The 21,809-nt window shown below is 51.1% G+C and overlaps 10 protein-coding genes across 10 annotated transcripts; 4 read left to right on the top strand and 6 right to left on the bottom strand.

Annotated features, from left to right (window-relative positions):
- Window positions 1-11: 11 nt before the first annotated feature.
- Window positions 12-2,256, bottom strand: ptcF (type 2C protein phosphatase ptcF). The gene is made up of 3 exons (XM_073737005.1): window positions 1,540-2,256; window positions 464-1,483; window positions 12-404 (listed from the first exon to the last, which is right to left on the bottom strand). Exons 1-3 carry the CDS (start codon window positions 2,196-2,198, stop codon window positions 293-295), a joined length of 1,791 nt encoding a protein of 596 aa, XP_073595583.1. The 5' UTR covers window positions 2,199-2,256; the 3' UTR covers window positions 12-292.
- A 179-nt stretch (window positions 2,257-2,435) lies between these two features.
- BDW70DRAFT_57697 (transcriptional repressor TCF25 family protein) lies at window positions 2,436-4,878 on the top strand. Its single transcript, XM_073744320.1, has one exon. The coding sequence runs from the start codon at window positions 2,596-2,598 to the stop codon at window positions 4,786-4,788; it is 2,193 nt and encodes a 730-aa protein (XP_073595582.1). The 5' UTR covers window positions 2,436-2,595; the 3' UTR covers window positions 4,789-4,878.
- Window positions 4,879-5,205: 327 nt separating this feature from the next.
- BDW70DRAFT_57699 (PQ-loop repeat-containing protein) lies at window positions 5,206-6,610 on the top strand. The gene is made up of 5 exons (XM_073744321.1): window positions 5,206-5,377; window positions 5,465-6,075; window positions 6,147-6,196; window positions 6,251-6,309; window positions 6,363-6,610. The coding sequence occupies exons 1-5, from the start codon at window positions 5,288-5,290 to the stop codon at window positions 6,507-6,509; spliced, it is 957 nt and encodes a 318-aa protein (XP_073595581.1). The 5' UTR covers window positions 5,206-5,287; the 3' UTR covers window positions 6,510-6,610.
- BDW70DRAFT_57694 (uncharacterized protein) lies at window positions 6,573-6,896 on the bottom strand. The gene has a single exon (XM_073744319.1). The coding sequence runs from the start codon at window positions 6,804-6,806 to the stop codon at window positions 6,636-6,638; it is 171 nt and encodes a 56-aa protein (XP_073595580.1). The 5' UTR covers window positions 6,807-6,896; the 3' UTR covers window positions 6,573-6,635.
- Window positions 6,897-7,171: 275 nt separating this feature from the next.
- rpp1 (ribosomal protein P1) lies at window positions 7,172-7,743 on the bottom strand (the record flags this gene model as incomplete). Its single annotated transcript, XM_073739188.1, has 3 exons — window positions 7,172-7,218; window positions 7,280-7,493; window positions 7,675-7,743. 3 exons carry the CDS (start codon window positions 7,741-7,743, stop codon window positions 7,172-7,174), a joined length of 330 nt encoding a protein of 109 aa, XP_073595579.1.
- Window positions 7,744-8,079: 336 nt separating this feature from the next.
- On the top strand, window positions 8,080-10,107 carry BDW70DRAFT_137193 (uncharacterized protein). The gene is made up of 8 exons (XM_073737004.1): window positions 8,080-8,435; window positions 8,501-8,582; window positions 8,645-8,669; window positions 8,729-9,007; window positions 9,067-9,233; window positions 9,286-9,499; window positions 9,561-9,746; window positions 9,800-10,107. Exons 1-8 carry the CDS (start codon window positions 8,216-8,218, stop codon window positions 9,947-9,949), a joined length of 1,323 nt encoding a protein of 440 aa, XP_073595578.1. The 5' UTR covers window positions 8,080-8,215; the 3' UTR covers window positions 9,950-10,107.
- Window positions 10,108-10,200: 93 nt separating this feature from the next.
- On the bottom strand, window positions 10,201-14,325 carry BDW70DRAFT_57685 (nuclear import receptor PSE1). The gene is made up of 6 exons (XM_073744318.1): window positions 13,852-14,325; window positions 13,523-13,745; window positions 13,271-13,446; window positions 12,771-13,202; window positions 10,654-12,719; window positions 10,201-10,602 (listed from the first exon to the last, which is right to left on the bottom strand). Exons 1-6 carry the CDS (start codon window positions 14,032-14,034, stop codon window positions 10,395-10,397), a joined length of 3,288 nt encoding a protein of 1,095 aa, XP_073595577.1. The 5' UTR covers window positions 14,035-14,325; the 3' UTR covers window positions 10,201-10,394.
- A 169-nt stretch (window positions 14,326-14,494) lies between these two features.
- BDW70DRAFT_137190 (CBS and PB1 domain protein) lies at window positions 14,495-17,254 on the bottom strand. The gene is made up of 4 exons (XM_073737003.1): window positions 16,734-17,254; window positions 15,779-16,652; window positions 15,635-15,729; window positions 14,495-15,578 (listed from the first exon to the last, which is right to left on the bottom strand). Exons 1-4 carry the CDS (start codon window positions 16,962-16,964, stop codon window positions 14,778-14,780), a joined length of 2,001 nt encoding a protein of 666 aa, XP_073595576.1. The 5' UTR covers window positions 16,965-17,254; the 3' UTR covers window positions 14,495-14,777.
- A 148-nt stretch (window positions 17,255-17,402) lies between these two features.
- BDW70DRAFT_137187 (40S ribosomal protein eS26) lies at window positions 17,403-18,748 on the top strand. Its single transcript, XM_073737002.1, has 5 exons — window positions 17,403-17,659; window positions 17,724-17,760; window positions 17,969-18,096; window positions 18,274-18,376; window positions 18,448-18,748. The coding sequence occupies exons 2-5, from the start codon at window positions 17,738-17,740 to the stop codon at window positions 18,551-18,553; spliced, it is 360 nt and encodes a 119-aa protein (XP_073595575.1). The 5' UTR covers window positions 17,403-17,659; window positions 17,724-17,737; the 3' UTR covers window positions 18,554-18,748.
- A 92-nt stretch (window positions 18,749-18,840) lies between these two features.
- BDW70DRAFT_137186 (uncharacterized protein) lies at window positions 18,841-21,780 on the bottom strand. The gene is made up of 2 exons (XM_073737001.1): window positions 21,212-21,780; window positions 18,841-21,157 (listed from the first exon to the last, which is right to left on the bottom strand). The coding sequence occupies exons 1-2, from the start codon at window positions 21,399-21,401 to the stop codon at window positions 18,924-18,926; spliced, it is 2,424 nt and encodes an 807-aa protein (XP_073595574.1). The 5' UTR covers window positions 21,402-21,780; the 3' UTR covers window positions 18,841-18,923.
- Window positions 21,781-21,809: the final 29 nt, after the last annotated feature.

Genomic DNA, 21,809 nt, shown 5'->3' with positions numbered 1-21,809 from the left:
ATGCGATATCCTCTCAACATAATCCTCACCTAGTAAAGGCTGCCAGGCAGAATGACTCTACTCTTTCTTTGTTGAAGCAGCCAGAGGAAAATACAAAAAAAAAATGTAGCCTACTTACATAGATCTTTCATAGCAAAGATAACAGTCATACATGAGACCTCACTTGTTGGACTGACCAGCCCTGAGCATATCAAAGTGCCTTCAATCCATATCGCCTACGATGATTCAAGAAGAATAGAGACTAAGTAAATACGCGCGGTATGACGAACTGAGACGGGTATTATATGACAGCTTAAAGCTTAGCCTTGACGTTATCTTCCGATGCACTGGCTTCCTCGTTGATGGAGATCGTGCGGTTGTCGGGGCTCTCGCCAAAGAAAATGACTTCGACGGTTACATCGTCACTAGCAGGTGTAAATTAATATTTGTGGGGCTAATCAGAGCAAAGGAAGACAAAACATACCGATATCGTCTAGAGTAAGGGCTGGGGAGAGTGAGCAAAGCGCAGAGCATGTCCTTGTCCTTTCCGCCCATGGCGTTGCGGACGAGATGAGTGGCCGCATTCTTATCTTCAACGACGAAACGACTAGCGGCATCTGAGATGTCGTACTGCTGCTGACGTATCGGTCGACGTTGTCCGTCGGTATTGGTTTCCTTCGGTGTTTCTACAGGTAGCTGGGTCGGCTGGGAGCTGAAGAGACTCCGGACCCAGCTCTTGTTGCCGGTACCGGCTCCGGCAGCGGCTTTTTGCTCTTCGATCCACTGCCCAACCAAGCCGACGACTTCTTCGTTGCTTAGCATCTCCCAGAGACCGTCGGTTGCGAGGACAAGGAAGTCGCCTTGGCTGGGATCAACCTTGGTCGTTGTGATGATGGGTTCGGCGGTGACATAAGGGGGGGTCTTTAGGAGGGGATGCGGGGTCCGACCGAAGAACTGGCGCTTGATCTTTTCCTGTGTTTCCTTACTCCATTTGTAGAAGGCGTCTCCGAAAGACCGACTAGGCTCGAGTTGGCCAAGGATACGTCCGTTTCGGACAACGTTGGGCTCTCCTGGGTGTTCTTCGCGCAACCGCTTCATTTCAGAGGGCGTGCCGCCCGTCTGGTCTTCTGAAAGGGGTGTTGCTGTCCATTTACCGTTTTCTGAGCGACGGCCAAGAACGGCGCGCGAATCTCCTGCACAGGCTACCTTCAGATCCCGAGTTTGTGAATCGTAAAATGCGAGGAGAGCGCAGGAGCCGGAAAGAGCAGGAGCGAGCAATTCGGCTGCGGCGCGACGTGAATTGGACTTGAACACCTGGTTGACACTGCCGTGGACAATATCGTTATCTAAACGAACAAACCCCTGTTTAATAGCGGCATCCACGGCTTCCGATGACGGCAGCACCAGCGAAGGGTCCGAAGACGCGGATTTATATGTAGCGTTTAGCTCGCGAGCGACGTATGAAATGAGGACGTTGCGCAATTTGGCAGACGTTGTCCAGCCACTATGGCCGAAGGTTAGCGATAATAGTACATGTCTGAAAGTAATATGGACACTCACGAATGGCCGTCAAATACCGCCCAGAACATCCAGTCACTGCTGGATTGGCCTTCGTTTGCCGCAGACGTGGAGGCAGGTACCTCGACTATCTTCTCTGCATGATCATCTTCGATAGGGGAGTTGCTCGGAACCTGAACAACATCATATCGAACAACCCCTTTACCTCGGTTCACCAAATATGATTCCTCGTTCTTCCTCAGTTTCTGCGTCGCTTGTTCAGGTGTTAGCATCTCTAGAAGTCGGCGATCAGAGTCGTCAGTGTTTTTCTGTAATGGCTGCTCTCCGGAGAGCGTCGCCGTGTAGAACTGATCGTTATCCACCAAGAGAGCACGGCGCGACGGTTCCGAAGGCTGTTCGGCGTGGGCAGTCGACGTGAACGACCTGATCTGCGAGGAGGTACCGGCGGCTGCTGGTGTCTGGGAGCCGTCGCCTTGATAAGCGTACCAAGCCCCAGATGCGACTACTGCCGAGACTGCTGCAACAGAGAAAGTTCGAAGATGCATCGAGGACTGGAGGGAAGCAGAAAGCTTGGGCGTGGAGTAGGATCGGAGACCGAGAGACAGACTGCTTGTGAACGATATGGACGGCTTCCTACCGCCGACCCGCCATGCTGGGCCACGACGAGAAGAACGGAGCGTTTGAAGGGCTGCACGACGCATTGAGCCAACGGTAGCGGACTGATTGATAGAAATACCGAGGCTCGCTGCAACACTGGACCTTGTTGCTGAAGAGTTGACGAGGCTCAGTGTCGGCAAATTATGCCCCAGGCATCAAGGCCAGCATCACGGCAACGTCAGCCAGGGGCGGTGGGCACAATTACGGCAGATACGAGCGGTACCAGAATGGTATTTGCAGTGGGACACTCCGCACTAAGCCAGTTTCGGATCCCGCCATTAAGTCCATTGTCGTCATCCCCGCAGTCACAAAATCTCTATTCTATTATACTCCGATATCTAATACTAACTGGAGGGGCTATTGCCAGAGGCAACACATGGTCTTAACGCATTTTCTTTAGCACGAGTCCAATCCCATTCTGAGCACTGTTGAACTTCCTGGATGTCCTCCCGTGCGATTCGCAAGCTGCAAAAGCTGCGTGAGCAAGAGCAGCAAGCCGAGCTACAAGCCCAAGAGTCGAGCGAAGACGAACTGATAGCGAAACCATCGAAACCGAAGCCAAATGCCTTTGACCTTCTAAACGCGGCGGATATTGACGACGATGAGGACGAACAGCCATCCGAAGGCGAGGCTCCCGAGTCGGTAAACCAACCAAAAGAGGAGGTAACAATCCCAGCAGCACCGGACCCAGTAAAAAAGAAAAAGAAGAAGACAAAGAATAAGAAGAAGAAAAATGCGGCAAAACAGGAGACTACGAATGAGGGTTCTGATGAGAAAGATCTAGATGAGATTGATCGGGTGTTGAAGGAATTGGCTGTCCAGTCTCAAGGAGAGGCCGGCGTCCAACGCCCAGAAGAAACAGTCGTCGCTCCGTTCTCAAGAGCTCCGGAAGATTTCTTGTCGATTGACACAAAGCTACTTAATGCGACGAATGAAATGCGCAAGTTGTTTGGCAATGTTGTTTTGGAGAATTTCGACCAGCCAGATTCTGGCTCAGGCCGCAGACGGGACCGGGGCCGAGAAACAATAGACCTTGGCCGTGCTTTAACGGGCAGATACAGCCCTGCAAGTAGAGGACTCAGTCTCGCCGGAGTTACACAGAGGCGCAACATCTTATTCCAGGGCAAAGATGAGTGGCCGCGGGCTCCCAGTGGTGGTCTTGGAATGGAGGTAGCAAAGTCGCTTCCCAACGGCGCCACGGTCTACCGCTTCATCCACAACGCCGCGTACCAAGATGTCCAAAGGCAATTTGACCTCTGCGTGGAGTCAATGGATCCGCAAAGGATGATCCATCTCCTTCAGTACAATCCTTACCACATCTCAACCCTCCTTCAAGTGTCAGAGATCGCAAAACACCAAGGTGACCATGCAGTATCTGCAGACCTACTGGAGCGAGCACTTTTCAATTTCGGTCGTTCGGTCCATTCGTCATTCGGGAACCGCCTCAGAGACGGCAAAGCAAGGCTTGACTTTCTACACGCGGAAAATCGCGAGCTGTGGCTTGTTGGTTGGAGGTACATTGCCAACCTTGGGATGAAGGGGACTTGGAGAACCGCATATGAATGGGCGAAGCTGCTACTGAGCCTGGATCCGAAAGACCCTTATTGCATTAAACTTATGATCGACAATCTAGCGCTTCGTGGCAGAGAGTGGTCACACTTCATCGATCTCTGTACACAGACCAGGTTATCGCAAGAGTGGAAGTATCTGCCAAACATCCAGTGCTCTCTAGCTTTAGCATACCTACGACTGAACAAACAACAGGAGTGTCGACAGCAGATGTGTGTGGCAATGTCCCGCTATCCATGGGTCTTCTGCAAGCTGGCCCAGGAACTCGACATCCAGCCGATTCCGAAGCGAATCTGGGGTAAGCTCCCTCCTACTGACGGGCACGAGCTGTTCACCGAACTCTACATTGTGCGTACCAAAGACCTTTGGAACACTCCAGAGGTAATCTCTCTTCTGGTCGAGGTAGCGGACACGCTATCAGAGGGAGATGAACCAATTGAACCACCAGAAATTACTTTGGACATTGCGCGCCATGTTGTTCTTTCGGATGTTCCACGCGTTACAACGCATTTACCGGCTCGTTTCGTCTCCGGGCGTATCTCAGCTTCTGATCCTCTACCACCTTACGAATCGGAAGCTTTCCGACAGCAGTCCGATCCCACGCCGTCCTATCTGTCTCGAGTACCAGAGGCCGAGAGGCCTGGCTGGATTCGTAACCTTATGGAGCAGCTAAACCACGGCGTGATCCCCTTTCCTCGATTCCGGGCCGGTGATGAAGATGACCACGGGGATGATGAGCCGGCCGACAATCATGTGCTACCCGTCTCGGGCCCTGAAGAGCAGGTAGTGCTCGAACAATGGCTTCTCGGCGATGGTCTGCAGACTCTTGAGGCATTCATTCGCCAGCATGGCGTCGATCGCGGTAACTGGGATGAAGAAATCGACTATTCCCCGTTACACGAATACGTCGATACGCTGTTTGAAATCGTACCGGACTCGGCCCGACAGGCGCTGCTTGATGGTGCGATCCGAGAAGCTGCGGGTCCCATAGTTGTGAGTCTTCTGCAGGATGAGATGGAACTTACACGGCTGGAGCTGGAGGAACAGCAACGTGATGGACAATGATACCCCCCTTCTGCCCGCCCCCTGAGAAGGTCAATGTAAGAATACAACCCTTTATGATTTGTATGAAATATTGAACCTTGTACGTGGAATTCTTGGCATTCCGGAGCACCTGCAGCTGCAATTACGCAAGATTGTCGCGAAGCTGATTGGCCGGTTAAATTCCAGTTTGAGGCCGTCATATGAGGTCATTCCTTTATGTGCTCAATTGTACTATGATGCATATATGGCTCAAGAGCCTCAGTTACTGTGAAAATTGCAGCAAAACTGTTTGTAACTTTCCAGAAATTGCACTGAAGAACAAGCTCAGATACAGGTCTTCAATCAGCCCAGCTTAGTCAAAGGCTCAGTGGATCCACCCCGCAATTAGCCGTTGGCGACAGCCTCAAGATCTGCTCTCAAGTTTCAAATGTTAGAAATCTCTGCCCGGCGCTCTCACACCTGCTATTATCTCATGCGACCTCTTCAATAGTCATATAATTTGAGTGTCTACCCTCCAATTATGACCGGGGATTTCGTTCCGTTGACCCCACGAGAAGCCGCATCAGGCCTTCTCGGTTCCATCTCCTTAACCTGCTGGATTTTTCTCTTAGTATGTGCAGTGTCCTTTTTTATCTCAGATATACTCATCTATCACCTACGAGACCTACAATCGAATAGTGGCTAATTCCATCATAAGGTCCCCCAACTAATCGAAAACTACCGCAACGGCAATGCCGAAGCCATCTCGCTCCTCTTCCTCTTCGTCTGGTTCGTCGGCGACATTACGAACCTCGCCGGTAGCGCCTGGGCGGGTCTTGTCCCCGTCGTCGTCGCAATCGCCGTCTACTTCTGTATCGCCGACGGCGTCCTAATCGGCCAGTGCCTTTACTACCGCGCTCGGAACTCGCGCGGCGCCGCCGCGCACTTCTGCGAATCATCGTCCGCTACACCCGAGCCAACGACGCCACTGCTTGGAAGAAGATACAGCGATGCGCTGCTTGATGGTGATGGTAGTCGGCGGCGAAGGGGCTCGCGGCCATCGTACAGTGCTGTGAATGGCTCTCAGCAAGCGCAATTGCCGGATGATACGCTTGCGAAGCTGGTTGAGGAGAATAGGATTGGGCAGGGGGCTTATGTCAAAAATTTTAGCAGTGTCCTGGCTATTTGTGTCATTGGAATGGCTGGGTGGACGGTCGCATGGCAAACTGGGGTTTGGAGGCCTGCGCCGTTGGGAGGTACGAGTGGAGGCGTCGATATGGCGCCTGGGGCGCAGGTGCTGGGGTACATAAGTGCTGTCTGTTACTTGGGGTATGTTTCCTGATTTTTGATACCCTGTAGTTTCGAGATTGTCTCGTTCAGGGTTCGTTGACGATGTGCAGGGCGCGACTACCCCAGATCTATAAAAATTACTGTGATAAGTCTTGTGAAGGTGAGCCACGCTTCCATGTTTCCCTGGACTTCGGCCTTCCTAACTCTATTCTAGGACTGTCGCTGTTGTTCTTCATTCTCTCACTCATGGGCAACTTGACCTATGGTGCTGGGGTGAGTTTAATGCTTCTTAAACAGTATGGAGCCGCCCGACTAACCCTATGAAGATCCTCTGCCATTCCACTGAGAAGAACTACTTTCTAACGAATCTACCCTGGTTAATTGGCTCTTTGGGGACCATGGTGGAGGATGTTATTATCTTTGCGCAGTTTCGCCTATACGCGGTCCAGGATTCTGCCGCAGAATTTGCTTGATCTTATGTCATGGTTATTTGTTTAGTCATGTGGGTTTTTGTTGCGAGCGCGATATAGAAAATCGGGTTTTTCGTCTGGCCTGGCGTCAGGGTTGCAAAATTTGTCGACTTAATAGATGTATGTCTACTAGAAAATTACTTGGTCTACCCTACTTGAGCTACAAGTAAGCACAGGTATGGAATCCGAGATTCCACCCATCTGATTGCAGACGGAAACCTTTTGTTCATGGTCGCATGACAGACATCGCATAAGAGCTGGGCAACTAGCTCCAAAAGAATCAAAGTAGCTGATCAACATATATCAGATAGAGAACCGTAGACGGCCAAGTAGACCTCGCCTCCGGACTACCATACATGCTGCTGTCTGTCCATTCACCATTGTGTTTCCAACAGCCGAAATCCTAGCGTCATCCGGTCCAGTACCTCTGCCATGACGTAGTCCATCATGCGAATGCAAGCACAGCGCCCAGTCCCAAAAGATGTCTTTGTCCGGATATTTTTCTTTTTTGCCTTTTCCCTTTTTTGATCTTCGTGCAGGGTGCGGAGTATCAGGTACGGAGAGATATGAGAGGGTGGAAGAAGCGAGGTCGGAAAGAAGCGAGGTGACGAGAAAAACCAAAAGGAAAAATATACGGGAAGCCGAACGGGATCTTTGCGAGACGCTTAGTCGAAGAGACCGAAGCCCATGTCCTCGTCGGACTCCTCCTTCTCTGTAACACGAAGTAGTCAGTATTTGAATGATATGGCGGCGATTAGCAAATTGCTTTTTACCTTCTTCCTTCTTCTCCTCAGCGGCGGGAGCAGCGGCGTCACCACCAGCGGCGGGGGCAGCACCAGCAGCAGGGGCGGCGGCACCAGCGGAACCGACGTTGGTGAGGAGGTCCTTGATGTCCTTGCCCTCGAGAGCCTTGGCGAAGATGGAAGTCCAGATGGGCTCAACTTCCTGGACCTTGGCGGCGGTCAGGAGAGTCTGGAGCTTGTCGGCCTATAAACCCAGAACAATCAGCCCTAGATATTCACGCGCCATGTTGCGACCCTTCAGCGCAGGCCCAATTCCTCATTAAATTCGAAGCATTCTTCCGCGTAATCGCTGACGGCAGTTTTTGATCCTCCCAGCAATTCCATTATCAACCCCGGACAAGGGGTGTAAACGAGGGAATACATACGGTGATCTCGATGCCCTCATCGGCAAGGATGAGGGAGGCGTAGGAGCAGGCGAGCTCGGCGGTAGACATGGTGTCGATGGTTGTCGTTGGACTGGACAAAGTCTCGAGAGGGATGCGGGAGGAGAGAGAGGAAGGACGGGAAGACCTTTTTTTATCAACGACTGGCTTTGAAGAAGTCGAACGGGGACCGCCAACAGCCAGACCCAACGCGGAAATTGTGTGTTTGGCGGCCGAGCCCTCGCTTAGGGCTGTTCCAATCGCAGTCTAGCGCCAGCGCAAGTCCCGTGACTCCTTCCGCAGCACGTTCTCGTGACCAGTACGCTACTCCAGATTAGGAAATACCGACATCATACCTAGTAGGTCAGCGCTGGGAGCGATCAATAGGTGGGCTTCTATACGTCGTAGCTAGTACCTTTGCTACAATATCTGGAGCTGGTGCAGAATCGTGTTTTTCCTTTTTCTCGTTGATCGGTCGATCCCGTCTCCCTTTGGTCTACACTTTTCTAGTTTGTCCCCTATACTTCCGATTCCTGCAACCGTGATGGAATCCCCCGCCATCCAAACCCCGCTTGATCCGAAAGAGCAACCGATCTTGGAATCTGTACTTCGCATTCGCGATGCGCTTTATCTGCTGAAACAAGACAAGTCGTCGTATATTAGATCTCGTGATGTCCTTCCTCTTTATGAAGAGGTGACCAAGGAGATAGAAAAGCTCAATGCTATTCGGAAAGATCAAAACCGTCGTCTGGCCCATAATCGCTGTTAGTAGCGTGGACCCGAAAAGCAAATTGACCCGGATTGTGCTAATTATTTGCTTCGAGTATAGTGGATTACGTATTGGATGACTGTTTTCAATTGATCTCGCTTCTATTCTTGACAGTTGGGAGGAACAATGAGGCCCCGGCAGTGTGAGTCTTGCCAGGCTGCATGCACTGGATAAAACTAATGCCAAAACTACTGTCGTATGCAGATACTCCCTTGCAGCCACAGTACAAGTACGGACTCTAAACATTGATTTTCTGTTTTGTCCCAAGGATGCTGACCGAGCCTGCAGCGACTTCTTGACCATTTGGAAGAAGCCGGCTTTTACAGTGCGAAAGACCTGAGCTCGATTACAACGACTCTCGCAGGAATGCGCGAAACCCTTGATCGTGGCAAAGAAGCCCACTCGCCTGCCTTGTTGACTCTTCTGGAAAGTCGCCTCGACAAGTGCCAGATCAAGCTCGAGAAACTGCAAAGTGAGCTGACCAAACTGAGCCCGGAGCTCGCTTCAACGCATGAAACCCTAGTATCTGTTCTTCGATCAACCGCAGCCGTTAATACTCGTTCGAAGGTTCGTTGCGCAATCATTGCTAGTCAAAAACACGTACTAACAGAAGGGTCGCATAAAAGTTCTCTGCCGCGGAAGTGAACGGGCTTCGAGACCAACTGAAAAGAATTGAAGATTCAATGAAAGACGGCAACTTCGTTGACGCCAACGGGAATGTACTAGATAACCAAGAAGAGGTCAAATTGCTACTGCAACGGTGTTGGCGCTGGACTGAGATAGTGTTGGAACGGTCTGTCACCCGCTAGCCGGAGTCTTCTGTCGTCTAGCTAACCTGAAAATAGTGAGGGTAAAATTGATGAGAGATTTCGAGACCAGTATGAGCGACTACTCGATATTCGAAACCAGCTGGACCGGCTCTCTGTCACACAAGCGTGGTCTCTCCGCGAAACAGATCTGTTCGTTTACCAACGTAAACTCGACCGAATTGATGAAGCAAGGATTAATGGCAACTTTGTCGACGCTGAGGGAAAGCCAGCAGATCTTCATGCACAGCGGGTAGGCGTCGTATATCGTGTTTATGTGGTAACCCGGAGCTGACTAGGAAAATTGCCTTTAGACTCTCCTCTACCTGATTCGGAGAAGCTACGCGTACATTTATGCACTTCTCATCTCCTCAGAGCCTGTCTCTGAAGCACTATTACCCGTATACAATCAGCTCCAAACACTACGGCGCTGTCTGCTAGAGGTCAAAGAATCCGGTGGTGTATCCAACTCACGCGAACTCTATCCATATAGTATGAAGGTACGTACGCTCAACTTTCTCGGCACGTCCAACCACCCACTAACACGGACAAGCTCAATTCAATTGACAACATGCGCGTTGACGGTAAATTCTACATTGGCAATGACATCCCCGAGGGTCAAGGTGGAGTGAACGCCTTGCTTGCCGAATGCTACGACCTAGTCTGGGAATTGCGGGCCGCGGTGGCGGACGACAAGGAGTAATCGACATACTTAACGCATCTGCTTACTATTCTAATGCTTTCTCTTATTCTTGCTCTGTCTTCTGTTTCTCTTCTTCATGTATGAACGATTTGGAATTGGGAGGCTTGCTTTGATCTGATTTTGTTTTGCCAATGGCGTTTTAAATGGGTGCCATATTAATGTGAATCTGTGAACTTGCATCTTAATGATGTCCAATGCCACTGGTTATATACATGGCAATACCATAGGTAGTTGTAGTCTATTGTAAAAGGGGATGCTATCTTCTAATGCCTCGACGGCAGCTGAACATTAACAGCAGCTCAATGGACACCGCCGGATAGGTATAAGACGGAAGTATCTCGCACTTCATTGGTCTAGACATGTACTTAACATGCTGATCTGAGTTCAAAAGAAAAATGCAGTATCGTATAGAAAAATAATAGGAAATCATGACATAAAACGGATATTACGAGAAATAGCTGCGGACGGCCGCCTGGTTCTCCGGGCTCACACCAGCAAGAATTTGGTCCGCGTTCAAGCCTGTCGCTTGCACCAAAGCCTTCGCGGAATTGGCCACTCGACCGGCGGTTTGGCCCTGGAGGGTCTCGGCATCCAACGCTTGTACAATGTACCCGAAAACCTGGCCTGCGTTGGACATCACCGCAGGGTTTTGTCTGGTCATGTTAGTTGTTTTCTCTTCTCAGGTTTGCTGAAGATAAACTTACTGGTCAATCAACTGTGCGAGGAAAGAGTATGCATATGGCGCGGCCTCTTCGTCATAGGTGATTGGTAGCGTGGAAATCCAGTTGGCTGCTATTTCTGCTGGGTTTTGTACCTTGCTGGAGTTGAAGTGCAGAATCTTGGCAATGCTTGCAGATGCGTTTTCCGTAGCAAACACATGTTCTTCCGTCCGTGATTGGGCGAACTGCGTCACCTGGAAGAGACTCGGAAGGCAAGCGGCAACAAATTCACTCCATGGTTCCCCGCCCTTCTGCGCTGCAACTCCGACGCCATAAGCTGCGGCCTGGCGGTTAGCCGCATTGGAATCCCGCAGCCCAGCAACCAGTGGCTGAATGATGTGATCTTTGTACCGCCAGGATTCCGGTCCGCAGAACTCGAGCACATCGTCCATGATACATAGCGCCCATTGCCGCTGCGTAGGATCCTGACTCGTGATGAACGCATCGTAAAAGGGCATCAGCTGCTCCCACGCAGGGAGGAACGATGTACCTTGGTTCTTGAAGATTGTGTGGAATGCCTTGTTCATATCACTGAGGAGGTTCTGGTCATCTTCTATGGCGTACTCGTAGTCTGGGTTCTCCTCTTCACCATCATCTGCTTCCGCCCTTTCGTCGGCCCGCGCCTTCACCCGCGATTGGTAGTCCTCCAGCGTAGACTTGGCAGACTGAATGAACGCCTGCAGGTGCTGTGGGCCCAAAGAATTCCTGCCGACAACCTCGACGGACTCATAGAAGCACTGATACATCTCGGCAAGCGTGTCAACCGTAGGCTCAGCACTCAGTACCTCGATGATCTTCTCTGCAACCTTAACCCACATGCCTGCAAAGCCAGCTGACTGTATTCCATGCGCCTTCTTGTACGAGTTGAGGAGCTGCGGGATTAATTTCGCCGAAGAAACTCGCACGGGGTCATGGAAGAAGAACGCAAGCCCAGGAACGGCGATCTTGTCCATCGTCTCTAGCACATAGGGCTCGAAAGCGGCCTCCAAGATCTGCGCGTAGATCGTGATGAGCTCGATAGCGGTATTCTTATCTTCCAAGGCGCTGGTCTTAATACCGATGATTTTACCCTTGAGAGGTACGAGCTCCCAGCCCTCGTCCTGTTCCACCTGGTCAATCTGGTCTTCATCGTCGAGCAGCTGGATGTCAGCCTTGGCTGCAGCAACGGCCAAAAGTGGCGGCATCACTCCGGGGAGATAAGGAACAAAGTCTTGTCCTAGAACTCGGCACATCCGACCCCAACAGTGGAGGAGGTATTGCGATTGAGGGTCATCCGCGTCGACAATGCTCTGCTGGATGTTTCCAAGCAGCTGCACCAGGTCAAGAGCATCCTGGCCCATTTTATTTTTGCCGACAGCAAGAGCAATGAGAGTAGCGCATTCCATAGCCTTTGCTCGGAGCAGACGATATTCCTTGGACTGCTCTTGCTTCAGCACGTTGAAAAGTAATGGCATCAGAGTGTCATAATACTCCTCGAAGGCGTTCTCTGCAGAGTCCGCGATTGTGGCGATTGTCGACAAAGCCTGCTCCTGTACATAGCGCTTGGGACTGCGAAGAAGCTGCAACAAGTTCCGCAGGAGATCTGCGAGGTAGGGTTCGAGGATATTGCGCTCAGCCTCTTCACAGAAATTAACCAACGCCGCGGCAGCGTGCGCTTGAACACGAGGTTCAGCGCTGCTAAGGACTGGAATGATGTTGCTAAGCACGACCTGGTGGTACTTCTCCTGCATCGTGCCCGCAAAATCCGTGCTCATCTGACCCAAAGCATTGCAACCCGCATAGCGGACTCGTGGGTGGGGATCTTGCAGAGCAGGAACAACGATGCGGAGGACTTGGTCCAGCTCACCTACCATTAAATCCCGACAGCCTTCAGAAATGGCTGAGATAGCCATGAGCGCGGCATGACGGTCACGCCAGGCGGCCGAAGACATCAACTTTGGAATCCACTCGAAGGTAACCGGAAGAACAACTTGACCTCCGAGCTTATTGGCAAGGCGATCCATGCATTGCTCACCAGCAACATGGTTCAAATCGCTTTCTTCCAGATCCAACTGCGATTGTCAGCACATTTGAAGATGCCAAATAATGAGAGAAAGACATACATCTTCCGATGCATTCCACTCAGACGCATCATCATCGTCCTCACCGATGTCGGTCATTAGGCTCAAACATTGGGTCACCATCTGTGTTGTGAAATCGGGGTCCTTTTTGCAAGTTGCGGGGGCGTAATCCGCAAATGTAGCCATCAGCTCTAACGCGTTCTGCCTGACCTGATCACTGAGTTCCTTATTCGCGACAACGCTGACACTGAACTTGACCAAATTGTTAAACAGGCCCTTGAACATTTTGGGGCAGATTTCCGCGAGCTCAATTAACGCCAAAAATGCTGATGAAAGCTCATCACTCTCGGACGACTCCTTCAGAGGAGGCAGAACGTTGAGCATCTCCGGCATGAGTCCGAAGAATTTCGGTTGAGACTTCTTAGGGAGGGAGCGGAAGAATGAAGCAAAAGCCTCCATGGCTGCGATGCGCACCTACAACATGCGACGTCAGACCAAACTATTCCTGGACCGCAACAATCTTGAGGCGAGTAAAAACATACCGCAACGACATCATCCCGGAAACCCTTTCCGAAAACACCAATGACAGCATCTTCATGAGGCTTCTCAATAACACTGGGGGTCGTCGAAAATATGCGAAAGGAAGCCTCTCGGAGACCCGCGTCAGGGGATTGGCTGGCTTGAAATAGGATACCTAGCAACTCCGGCCATTGATCGCCTAAAAATTCAGGAAGAATCACTCGTTAGACAAATTATCAACTAACTTCCAACTCTTCCCCCAGTATTGTGCATACCGTTGTCGGTGTATTGCCTCGCGATTTCGGCCACTGCATCACCAATCTTTCTTCGGACTTCGTTCGCCGACTCGGTAGTGAGACAAGTGACTAGCTTTTGCCGAATGACCAGCCTCTGCTCACGGGCTAAAGTTGAGAAAAGCTCCTTGGCCTCGTTCGTAACAGGGTCTTTCCGGGTTTTGGTCGCAATTCGTCGGAACAGGACAGCGGAGAATGAACGTGTCTATACAAGATCAGTTGTCTTTTTCGTCCCAAGTGACTGAACACAGAAGCAGCGAATACTCTCGTTCGTCTCAGAACGACCCCTCCTTCTGGTAAGAAGCACTTACACCTGTTTCTTCAGCACCCTCAAGTTGCTCCGCAAGGCCCATCAAGAGGACATCCGGACGATTTTGAATCCAGTCATTATTCAACTGCTCTTCCGCCTGCGAGCGGATGTTGTTGTCCGGGGTGCTCAGTGCGCGTAGCAACTGAGAGAGGGCGGCATGGACTTCGGGGGGCAGCAGAGACATCTCGCCCGCTCAACCTCAACTGCCGAACCAAGACGAAAAGCAAAAAGTCAGATCGCGCTCCCGGACAAATCTCAGAACGCGAGCCGAGATGTATACCCAGATCGTCGGATAGTAGTGAGTTGGTAGTCTGGTCAGGAGGATATTTTTTTTCAAGAAAGGAAATTGTTTTGGTGGGGGAGGCGGTGGGAGGTGGATGTACGGAGTGTAGTGGTCTACCTAATGGAAAGGATCGAGTCAGAGAGCAATCAAGACCCAATGATAAGGAATCAAGACCAGGCCGTCAGGGAGAAAAAGAATATTCGACCACAAAGGTACGAAAACCATACAGCGACCGAGTATTAAATCGCGATTAAAGCCGAAAGCCTCAGGGATCACGCTTCCCTCACTAAACACGCTAGTCCAAAAACGGTAACATTAGCTAGCTCTAAGGCATCAAATTTTCATGCCTGAAGATAATGTGTGGAATATGACGAATCAATCTACGGAGTACAGGCTTGAGAACTTCCATATGGATTCAAATAGAGTCGCCTTAAAGAAAAGATTACATATCTACCTAGACTATTGTACTATGTCATGGGAGTTACCAAAGCTACCGTATTGAATACACAAAAGCGACCAAATGGCGGAGCAGCGGAGATGGACGAAATGAACACAAACACGCTATTGGGGGTGTACAAAAAATGATAGACAAACAGGGAATAGATGCAGAAGTCTAATCTTCGAGTTGATGTACAACACGACTTTTACCGCGAGGTAGCGCGGCTCAGGATAAACACTCCGGCAATGACAGCGGCCAAAGTGACAATTGCTCCTGGGAGCAATAAGTCATTGGGAACGCCTGCAATCAGTTGCTCTTCGGGAGGAGGGGCGGGATACGCCTGAGTTGCTCGGGGCTTAGGGACAGGCGATTCTTCTGATAATTGGTCGTCTGAAGCAGGTGTCTTAACCTCCACAGGCTTGACAGGCGCGGGTTCCACAGGGGCTGGAATAACTGGAGGTTGAGCTGGGTCGTGAACGAAGAGGTCTACCTTGTCACGACGAGCGTGACGCGCAATGTACACGGCGTCAACGAGATCCTGATCAGTGGTGATAGAAACGGTATCCCCCTCATTGTCCACGTAGCTCAAAGCGTAGCCTGTGTTGCTAAGTACGCCATCCGCACAACTGGCCGCACCACCAACGGCTTCAACCTCGGGGCCAAGTTTTGCAGTAACCTGAGCCACGAGTTCGGCGAGACCAGCAGCGGGGAGGATATTTACTCTGTGCACCCGGCCACTGGGTGCCTTGAATTTGAAGGGGAACGGGGAGAGTTCTCCGTGGTGGAACTCAGAGTGCTCGTCTCCGCCATGGTGAGACGCGGATTCATTCGGAAGCACGCTATCCCGTGCGTCGAAGCTAGCTTTGGGCGACTCGGGATTGATTATTGACCGATGCGGTTGTTGGCTCTGGCTTCCAGAAACCATCGAATCGGACTCGTGGTCCATTGACAGCCAGAATTTGTTCCAAGCTGGCCCTTCATCATCTTGGGTCGACATTGAGTTGATCTAAAAAGCAGTTTCAGTGGCAGCCCTTTTGAGACATGCGCAGAGTGTCCACGTACCTGCTCTAGGGTGGCGTATGTAAGTTTGAGGACATCTACCATGCCCACAATTTCGCCGCCCTCGTTCATCACAGGCAGATTCAGGTAGTGCCCGTCTGCAGTCTAGTTAACTCTAATCAGGTCTACAAGCAGGTGGGTACTGACCATGCATCTTACGGAGCGCAGCTTGAATACTCATATCGCTCGGAGCAAAATCGGGATGGGGAGTCATGACCCTAACGACACTGCAGGTTGCAGGATCAAGGCCCGGGGCGATGACACGGAGGACGATATCCTTGCTGGTGAAAATACCTGTGATGGATCCTTGATCTTGCACGAGCAGAGCAGTCGTGTGGTGTTCCTTCATCAATGCGGCAGCCTCTTTCACAGTAGTCCGGACGGAAACTGTGGTGGGCGGCATACCGTCTAGTACGGATTCGAGAGTAGGACCAGACATCTTTGAGCGGAGCGCCTCAACATATTGGATAATCTGTTGGGGTTGGCTAGAGCCAAGTTCTGACTGGACACCCTCAAGCGCATCGTAAAGCTTGCGGGAGGAGCTGTAGGCGCGTTCCAGTTTCTCCATAGCGTCGTAGAAGCATTTGGTGATATCGAGAACACCAGAAATATCCTGGTTCTCGTCCATGACAGGTAAATGCCGGAATCCTTTCCGAACCATCAAATCGAGGGCATCTGTAGCGCTAGTATCCGTCCTCGCACACAGTGGGTTCTTCGTCATGATCTCAGAGACCGTAATATCTCGAGCCTTAAGGCCAGCTCCTACCACCCTGAATGCAAGGTCCTTGGCGGTAAAGATACCAGCAATTCGATCATCGTCGTCCGTAACCAAAACACAGTCTTCTCTTTTCGCTGCCATTAGCTGCGCAGCCTCGGCGATTGTGGTAGAGGGCTTTATTTGTAGAGCCGAGCTCGGCTTTAGCGCAAGGACAGTGCCCGGGGGAGCTTTGCGAGTGCGATTCGCTCTTGCGGGGTTGCTTCTCTTCTTGTTGAGGTCCGCCTCCAGCTTCCGTCGAATAGCCTAATGCACAAAATGAATCAGAACCACATGTTCGCAACTGTACTATCGCCTATATAAGGCTTGTGGAAGAATTTCTCGTACCTCATCGCGCTTCGACTGGTTCTGCCTCTGCCGACTGCTTGCCGCACTCATTGTGGAACTGCCGATGTCGCTTGATGGCGTGTGAGGGTTGTGAGAAGTAATCGTTGACGAAGACTCGGGTCGAGGACGTGGGATGTGAGAAGCTGAGCTGCCTCCCTCGAAATCAGGCAACCTGCCGCGTCCGACAGTTCTGTGGCTAGTAGTGCCCCGAAAGGTGGGAGTTGAAGACATATCCAGGACCTGGAAGGGCGGACCGGAATTCAGGGATCAGGAAAAATGAATGAGAGATGAAGTAAATGTTTTCGAGGACTGATTGACTCGATGAACTAAAAAAAGACGAAAACCGGCGGGATGAAAGACAAGAAAGACGATGCGAGCCAACGAGAAAGATACGGGCAGACCGCAAGACAGGGGGGGATTTCTAGTGGAGGCTTTAGCCCAGATCGACTATTTGTTGTCGCCGCTTAAACTAGCTCTGATTTTCAATGGGACTCTCTTCCTTAAAGAGCTTTTCACACGGCCCCCGACTTATATGTACACCATATATAATACCTTCATTAGTGAGCCTGGATCAAGCCAGGTGACACTATCACTGTAAATCGTTTATTGACGGTGTGGCCTGACTCTGGTCCAACATCAAGTAAACTGAAATCCCCGTATTGGCTGACCGAACAATCCGCTGGCACTGGGCGGCCGCTAATCCCTTTTAGAGAGCCGCCAATCGGCACGTGCATCCGCCCGCTTGGATCTTGAGTTCCTGAGGCATGTACTTAGAAACTTATTTTTTTGGGCCTCAGGCTGCAGCATCCCGTGACCGGAACTCGCTTAAGGGGATAGGGCTTTCAACACACACTGACATATCTCCATCCCGAAAGAGTGAGCGTCCGGAGACTGGAGCACTAACGACAACCAACCCCGACACCCAAGTACGCGTCGACCTTTCCTTCAACCCCTACCTTTTGACTTTACAACCTCTAACCCGAAATCTAGAGAAATTCGTCAAAATGGTCAAGAAGAGGGCGAACAAGTAAGACCGCAACCCTTCCCTGTCTAGCACGATTTTAGACTCTATATCGACTTCCCGACTCTCGAATGTGGCGCCAATGGACGACCGCTATACTCTCACCCTGAAGGATGCTCAATATCATCTCATGACGAGCGGGAATGAGAGAATAGAAGCTCGAAAGCGTTCGGAAATAATATGGATGAAATGTCAGAAACTAACAGTTTTACAGCGGCCGCAACAAGAACGGCCGCGGCCACGTTAAGCCCGTGCGCTGCTCCAACTGCGCTCGCTGCGTTCCCAAGGACAAGGCTATCAAGAGATTCACCATCCGCAACATGGTCGAGTCTGCTGCCATCCGTACGTTGACCCCGCCTCCGAATGAATCCGATCCGTCGCGCGCTGTTGTACCGAAAGAGCTGGACTACGTGATTGGAAACCTCGAGAATGGCACGGAATATCGACAACGCACGCACGGGTCGGAAAACTGAATATTCAGAGCGCGACAGACACTGACTTGAGCTTTCCGCTTTCTAGGTGATATCTCCGACGCCTCTGTCTTCGCCGACTACGCCGTCCCCAAGATGTACCTCAAGCTGCAGTACTGCGTCTCCTGCGCTATCCACGGCAAGATCGTTCGGTACGCCTTCTACCCTAATACCTTGAAATCGACTCCGGCATGACTCTGGTTCTTCTAACGATTTTTAACAGTGTCCGCTCCCGGGAAGGTCGTCGCAACCGTGCCCCTCCCCCCCGCATCAGGTACAACAAGGACGGCAAGAAGCTGAACCCTCCCCAGGCCGCCAAGGCTATGTAAGGGTGTCATGGAAAAATGGAATTAGTTAAAACGGCATGAATGTTACTTTTCCCTTTTTTTGTGAACAGACTCTTCTTACTCGGTGCAAATGGAATGAACGGGTTTCACCTCGGGGTTGAAAAAAGGCATTACCGGTCTTGAAGCACCAGACTTCTTAAGACGATACCAAAAATAAATATAAGATTATGAGCCTCATCTTTTCCCATTATAGCGGGATGGTGTAGGATAAAGTACGGGAGAATTTCGACTCAGGAGAAGTCTAGTACCGGAACGTGTTTAAACAACAGTGGTCCAAATAATATGCATTCTACGGGTATAAAGCATTCATGCCCAGGCGTCATGCCGTTATCGCATCTGATGTCGTTATAACTCAGGGATACAAGTATCCCTTCTCAAAATAGTTCCCATACAGGTCCACCCACCCGCTTCGCCCCTTAGGGGTCGCATTTCGGACAATCTTGACCTCCCCTTTCCAGTACCCTTCAACATGATGGGCGATGGACAAATAAGGTCCAGGAACGGGACTCAACGCTCGGACTCTTGAAGACGGGGACACCCCAGCAGCCGAGCCTACTGGGTACTGAGACTGACGCTGAGGCAATAGGGTGTCATCCGCGCTTCTTCTCTGAAAACTGGACCGTACAACCTGCTCATATTCCAGTTTCTTTCTCCGCCGAAAAGCAGCCAATTCAGATACGAGATTCACGATTGGTACTGACGGTACAGATGTAGACGAAGCACTATGAGTTTCCGCTGTGCTTGTTGTACCATCAGCTGGAATCCCACATTCGGTTTCGTTGAAGAAGCTAAAGTCATCCGATGCTGCGGACCAAAGGCGTTCGAGATCCCAGTCACCCGTCACGGACTTTTGGTGTCCAATTTGGGCGCTGACGGATTTCCAAGCGGTCGATTTAATGGGTTGGAGGGAGTTGGTTACTGGTGTGATTTCTAGGACTAGCTGGCGCAAGCCAAAGAGTGACTTTGCTCGTTCCTGCTCGGCCTTCGCCCGGTCTTGACCGGGTGGTAGGGAGTAATCCGATCCTGCTTGTAGAGTTGCGAGTAGCGCTTCGTTGGAGCAAGCAGTCACAAAGCGAATCAACGACTCCAGGATGGGTGAGGTGGCAGGAACGTGGGACGGAACATCTGTGAGCACCAAAACCTCAAGGTGAGGGACATGGGAAGGATGGAGAAAATCAACATAGATTCCGTTTCCTTGTCGGCGAGGCTGATAATTAGGTCGCTTTGCAAGCAGTTCTTGGATTTTTCGTGCACGCGGACCCTCCATGAGAGTAGGAGAACTACACAACGAAATGGGTGCACTTGATATTGTAGCGTGTGTGTCCGAAAAGCCGGCCAAAGTGGTCCTATTGGCTTCGTTAGGGCTAGGCAACACCTCGGGCGCGAAAGCAGAGCCTCTCCTTGGGGCCATTGGACGCTCATGTTCATATCCGATGCCACTTTGGCCGTCTTTACTACTGCGCACACTGTCAGACGACTGTGGTCTTGGGGTACTTCCTGCAAGTTCAAACACAGGAATGTTGTCTGCGGGGAGCTCATGTATCTGGGTGTCGTGAGTATCCAGCTCACTTGTACACGCCGTTGCATGCTTCCCCGAAAGCTCTGGAAGGAAATCAACCCCTGAGATCGACCTTTCCTGCAGAGCGGTAGAGGTGCAAATAGTATGATGCGCTCTCAGGTAAGTTAAGTTCTCCTTTGCAGCCGTGCCCAGAATGGGTATCAGCTTCTCAGAACCCGCGTATGCTTCGCGTCTCCCATTGGACTGGATTTTGATGCTGTGCTTCTCCGTATCAAGAGTTCCTACATCTAAAACATGTAGTTGGGATGTCGCTAAGATGCTCGCTATCCCGTTGACACTAAACTGGTTGTCCGCGAGATAAAGGTGCGTGATTCCCACATTCGGTAGATCTTCAACCCAAGAGCGACCTGTCAAAGGACTTGTCAACGCCTTTCGGAATTCCTCGTCCAACCCGGGCGATCGGAGAAAGGTTGGTTGAGGACGCAGAGGATCATGGCCTAGCGGCCCAAAACAAGCATGAAGTAGCGGCTGAAGAGCCGTGTCGGTGAGCTTATTCTCCCGCAGATCAAGGAACCGAACCCTATGGCCGATTGCATTGGCCAAGAACGCTGCATCAATGTCCTTTAATCCGATGCCCCGTAGCTTGAGCACTTGCAGCCGCTCGAGTTGGGATAATGCAGATAGGACGGTCTGATCTTTCGCGGATGTCGTATACGATAAATCGAGATATATCAGCTCTGGAAAGCGTAACAATGTCTCCGCTATGCCCAACGACGTCGTATTCGGTTCGCACTCCGCTATGAGCAGGCGTGTATTGTATGTTCGCGTTGATACTCCACTCGGCACAGCACCCCGCAAAGCCATCATGGCACTATGGTCGAAGAACGGCAATTCAGACACTATCAGAGACTGCAGACATGGCAGGTACTCGAAGATTTCACGCAGCCATTCAGGTCGTGGGCCGCCATAAATCTCCGAGAGCGCTGGAGGCATGTGGAGGGTGTGCGTTAGCCTCCGTACTTCAGGACGGGCATACCTGAGGGTCCTTCTGAACCTCGTCAAAGCGACTGTCGTAGAGATCAGAATGTCAGTAAACTACAGAGCGGCTGAGTAGCAGTTACCGTAGACTTCATCGTTTTGCGTTCCAAAGTGAGATGCTGGGTTTCCCCAGAGAAACGGCATGAACACTGCATGCCATCTTCGACATACTAGAGTAACAGCGCAGAGATCGCTCGAGGGTATGTATTGGGCGATTATGGACCAAGCGTCTCTGGTCGTTGCAGTTTCATAGGACGGCGGCACAGTCTCCATTATCCGCTTCGATATGTAACTGTCTGGGATACAGGTCTAAAACTGTGCAGCATAGCTTTATGGTATCTGTCCTAAGACAGCGGTAGGCTCGTCAAGCGAAAATAATAATAAGTCATGGATGAGCGCGATGATGGCACTGCAACAGGGCCGGGGCAAACATCGATGGGCCCTGTCACTCCTGAGCGAGTCATTAGCGTCCAACCTGACCTATAACGAGTGGAAGTCAGGATGTTTTGGGGAAATGCACTGCCATCTAGTTAGCGCCCCGAACGAACTTAGTGTATATTTCGCAAATTGCGAGTAGCAACATCGATCGAATGTTTTGAGTATGATCTCCCAAATATATCAGGAGATCACAGGCCCCATGATGGGGAACCCGGTCAGATGATCCAGATCCCCTGAGAAAGT

This window comes from Aspergillus foveolatus, assembly GCF_047715535.1.
Source record: "Aspergillus foveolatus strain CBS 279.81 unplaced genomic scaffold BDW70scaffold_27, whole genome shotgun sequence".
Taxonomy (NCBI): domain Eukaryota; kingdom Fungi; phylum Ascomycota; class Eurotiomycetes; order Eurotiales; family Aspergillaceae; genus Aspergillus; species Aspergillus foveolatus.
This window is presented reverse-complemented; position numbering and strand designations above follow the sequence as displayed.

Bases quoted from the DNA above. Each gene is read 5' to 3' on its own strand.
- ptcF (XM_073737005.1), bottom strand. From the start codon at position 2,198: ATGCGTCGTGCAGCCCTTCAAACGCTCCGTTCTTCTCGTCGTGGCCCA. The intron at 1,484-1,539 runs GTGAGTGTCCAT...CTTCGGCCATAG, and splicing joins GCGGTATTTGACGGCCATTC to TGGCTGGACAACGTCTGCCA. The intron at 405-463 runs GTATGTTTTGTC...TACACCTGCTAG, and splicing joins CCTTACTCTAGACGATATCG to TGACGATGTAACCGTCGAAG.
- BDW70DRAFT_57697 (XM_073744320.1), top strand. From the start codon at position 2,596: ATGTCCTCCCGTGCGATTCGCAAGCTGCAAAAGCTGCGTGAGCAAGAG.
- BDW70DRAFT_57699 (XM_073744321.1), top strand. From the start codon at position 5,288: ATGACCGGGGATTTCGTTCCGTTGACCCCACGAGAAGCCGCATCAGGC. The intron at 6,197-6,250 runs GTGAGCCACGCT...ACTCTATTCTAG, and splicing joins CTGTGATAAGTCTTGTGAAG to GACTGTCGCTGTTGTTCTTC. The intron at 6,310-6,362 runs GTGAGTTTAATG...AACCCTATGAAG, and splicing joins ACTTGACCTATGGTGCTGGG to ATCCTCTGCCATTCCACTGA.
- BDW70DRAFT_57694 (XM_073744319.1), bottom strand. From the start codon at position 6,806: ATGTTGATCAGCTACTTTGATTCTTTTGGAGCTAGTTGCCCAGCTCTT.
- BDW70DRAFT_137193 (XM_073737004.1), top strand. From the start codon at position 8,216: ATGGAATCCCCCGCCATCCAAACCCCGCTTGATCCGAAAGAGCAACCG. The intron at 8,436-8,500 runs GTTAGTAGCGTG...CTTCGAGTATAG, and splicing joins TCGTCTGGCCCATAATCGCT to TGGATTACGTATTGGATGAC. The intron at 9,500-9,560 runs GTAGGCGTCGTA...AATTGCCTTTAG, and splicing joins CAGATCTTCATGCACAGCGG to ACTCTCCTCTACCTGATTCG.
- BDW70DRAFT_57685 (XM_073744318.1), bottom strand. From the start codon at position 14,034: ATGTCTCTGCTGCCCCCCGAAGTCCATGCCGCCCTCTCTCAGTTGCTA. The intron at 13,447-13,522 runs GTATGCACAATA...CTGAATTTTTAG, and splicing joins GAGGCAATACACCGACAACG to GCGATCAATGGCCGGAGTTG. The intron at 10,603-10,653 runs GTAAGTTTATCT...TAACATGACCAG, and splicing joins CTCGCACAGTTGATTGACCA to ACAAAACCCTGCGGTGATGT.
- BDW70DRAFT_137190 (XM_073737003.1), bottom strand. From the start codon at position 16,964: ATGTCTTCAACTCCCACCTTTCGGGGCACTACTAGCCACAGAACTGTC. The intron at 16,653-16,733 runs GTACGAGAAATT...TTTGTGCATTAG, and splicing joins ACCAGTCGAAGCGCGATGAG to GCTATTCGACGGAAGCTGGA. The intron at 15,730-15,778 runs GTCAGTACCCAC...ACTAGACTGCAG, and splicing joins TGCGCTCCGTAAGATGCATG to ACGGGCACTACCTGAATCTG.
- BDW70DRAFT_137187 (XM_073737002.1), top strand. From the start codon at position 17,738: ATGGTCAAGAAGAGGGCGAACAA. The intron at 17,761-17,968 runs GTAAGACCGCAA...ACAGTTTTACAG, and splicing joins GTCAAGAAGAGGGCGAACAA to CGGCCGCAACAAGAACGGCC. The intron at 18,377-18,447 runs GTACGCCTTCTA...GATTTTTAACAG, and splicing joins ATCCACGGCAAGATCGTTCG to TGTCCGCTCCCGGGAAGGTC.
- BDW70DRAFT_137186 (XM_073737001.1), bottom strand. From the start codon at position 21,401: ATGGAGACTGTGCCGCCGTCCTATGAAACTGCAACGACCAGAGACGCT. The intron at 21,158-21,211 runs GTAACTGCTACT...TCTCTACGACAG, and splicing joins GCAAAACGATGAAGTCTACG to TCGCTTTGACGAGGTTCAGA.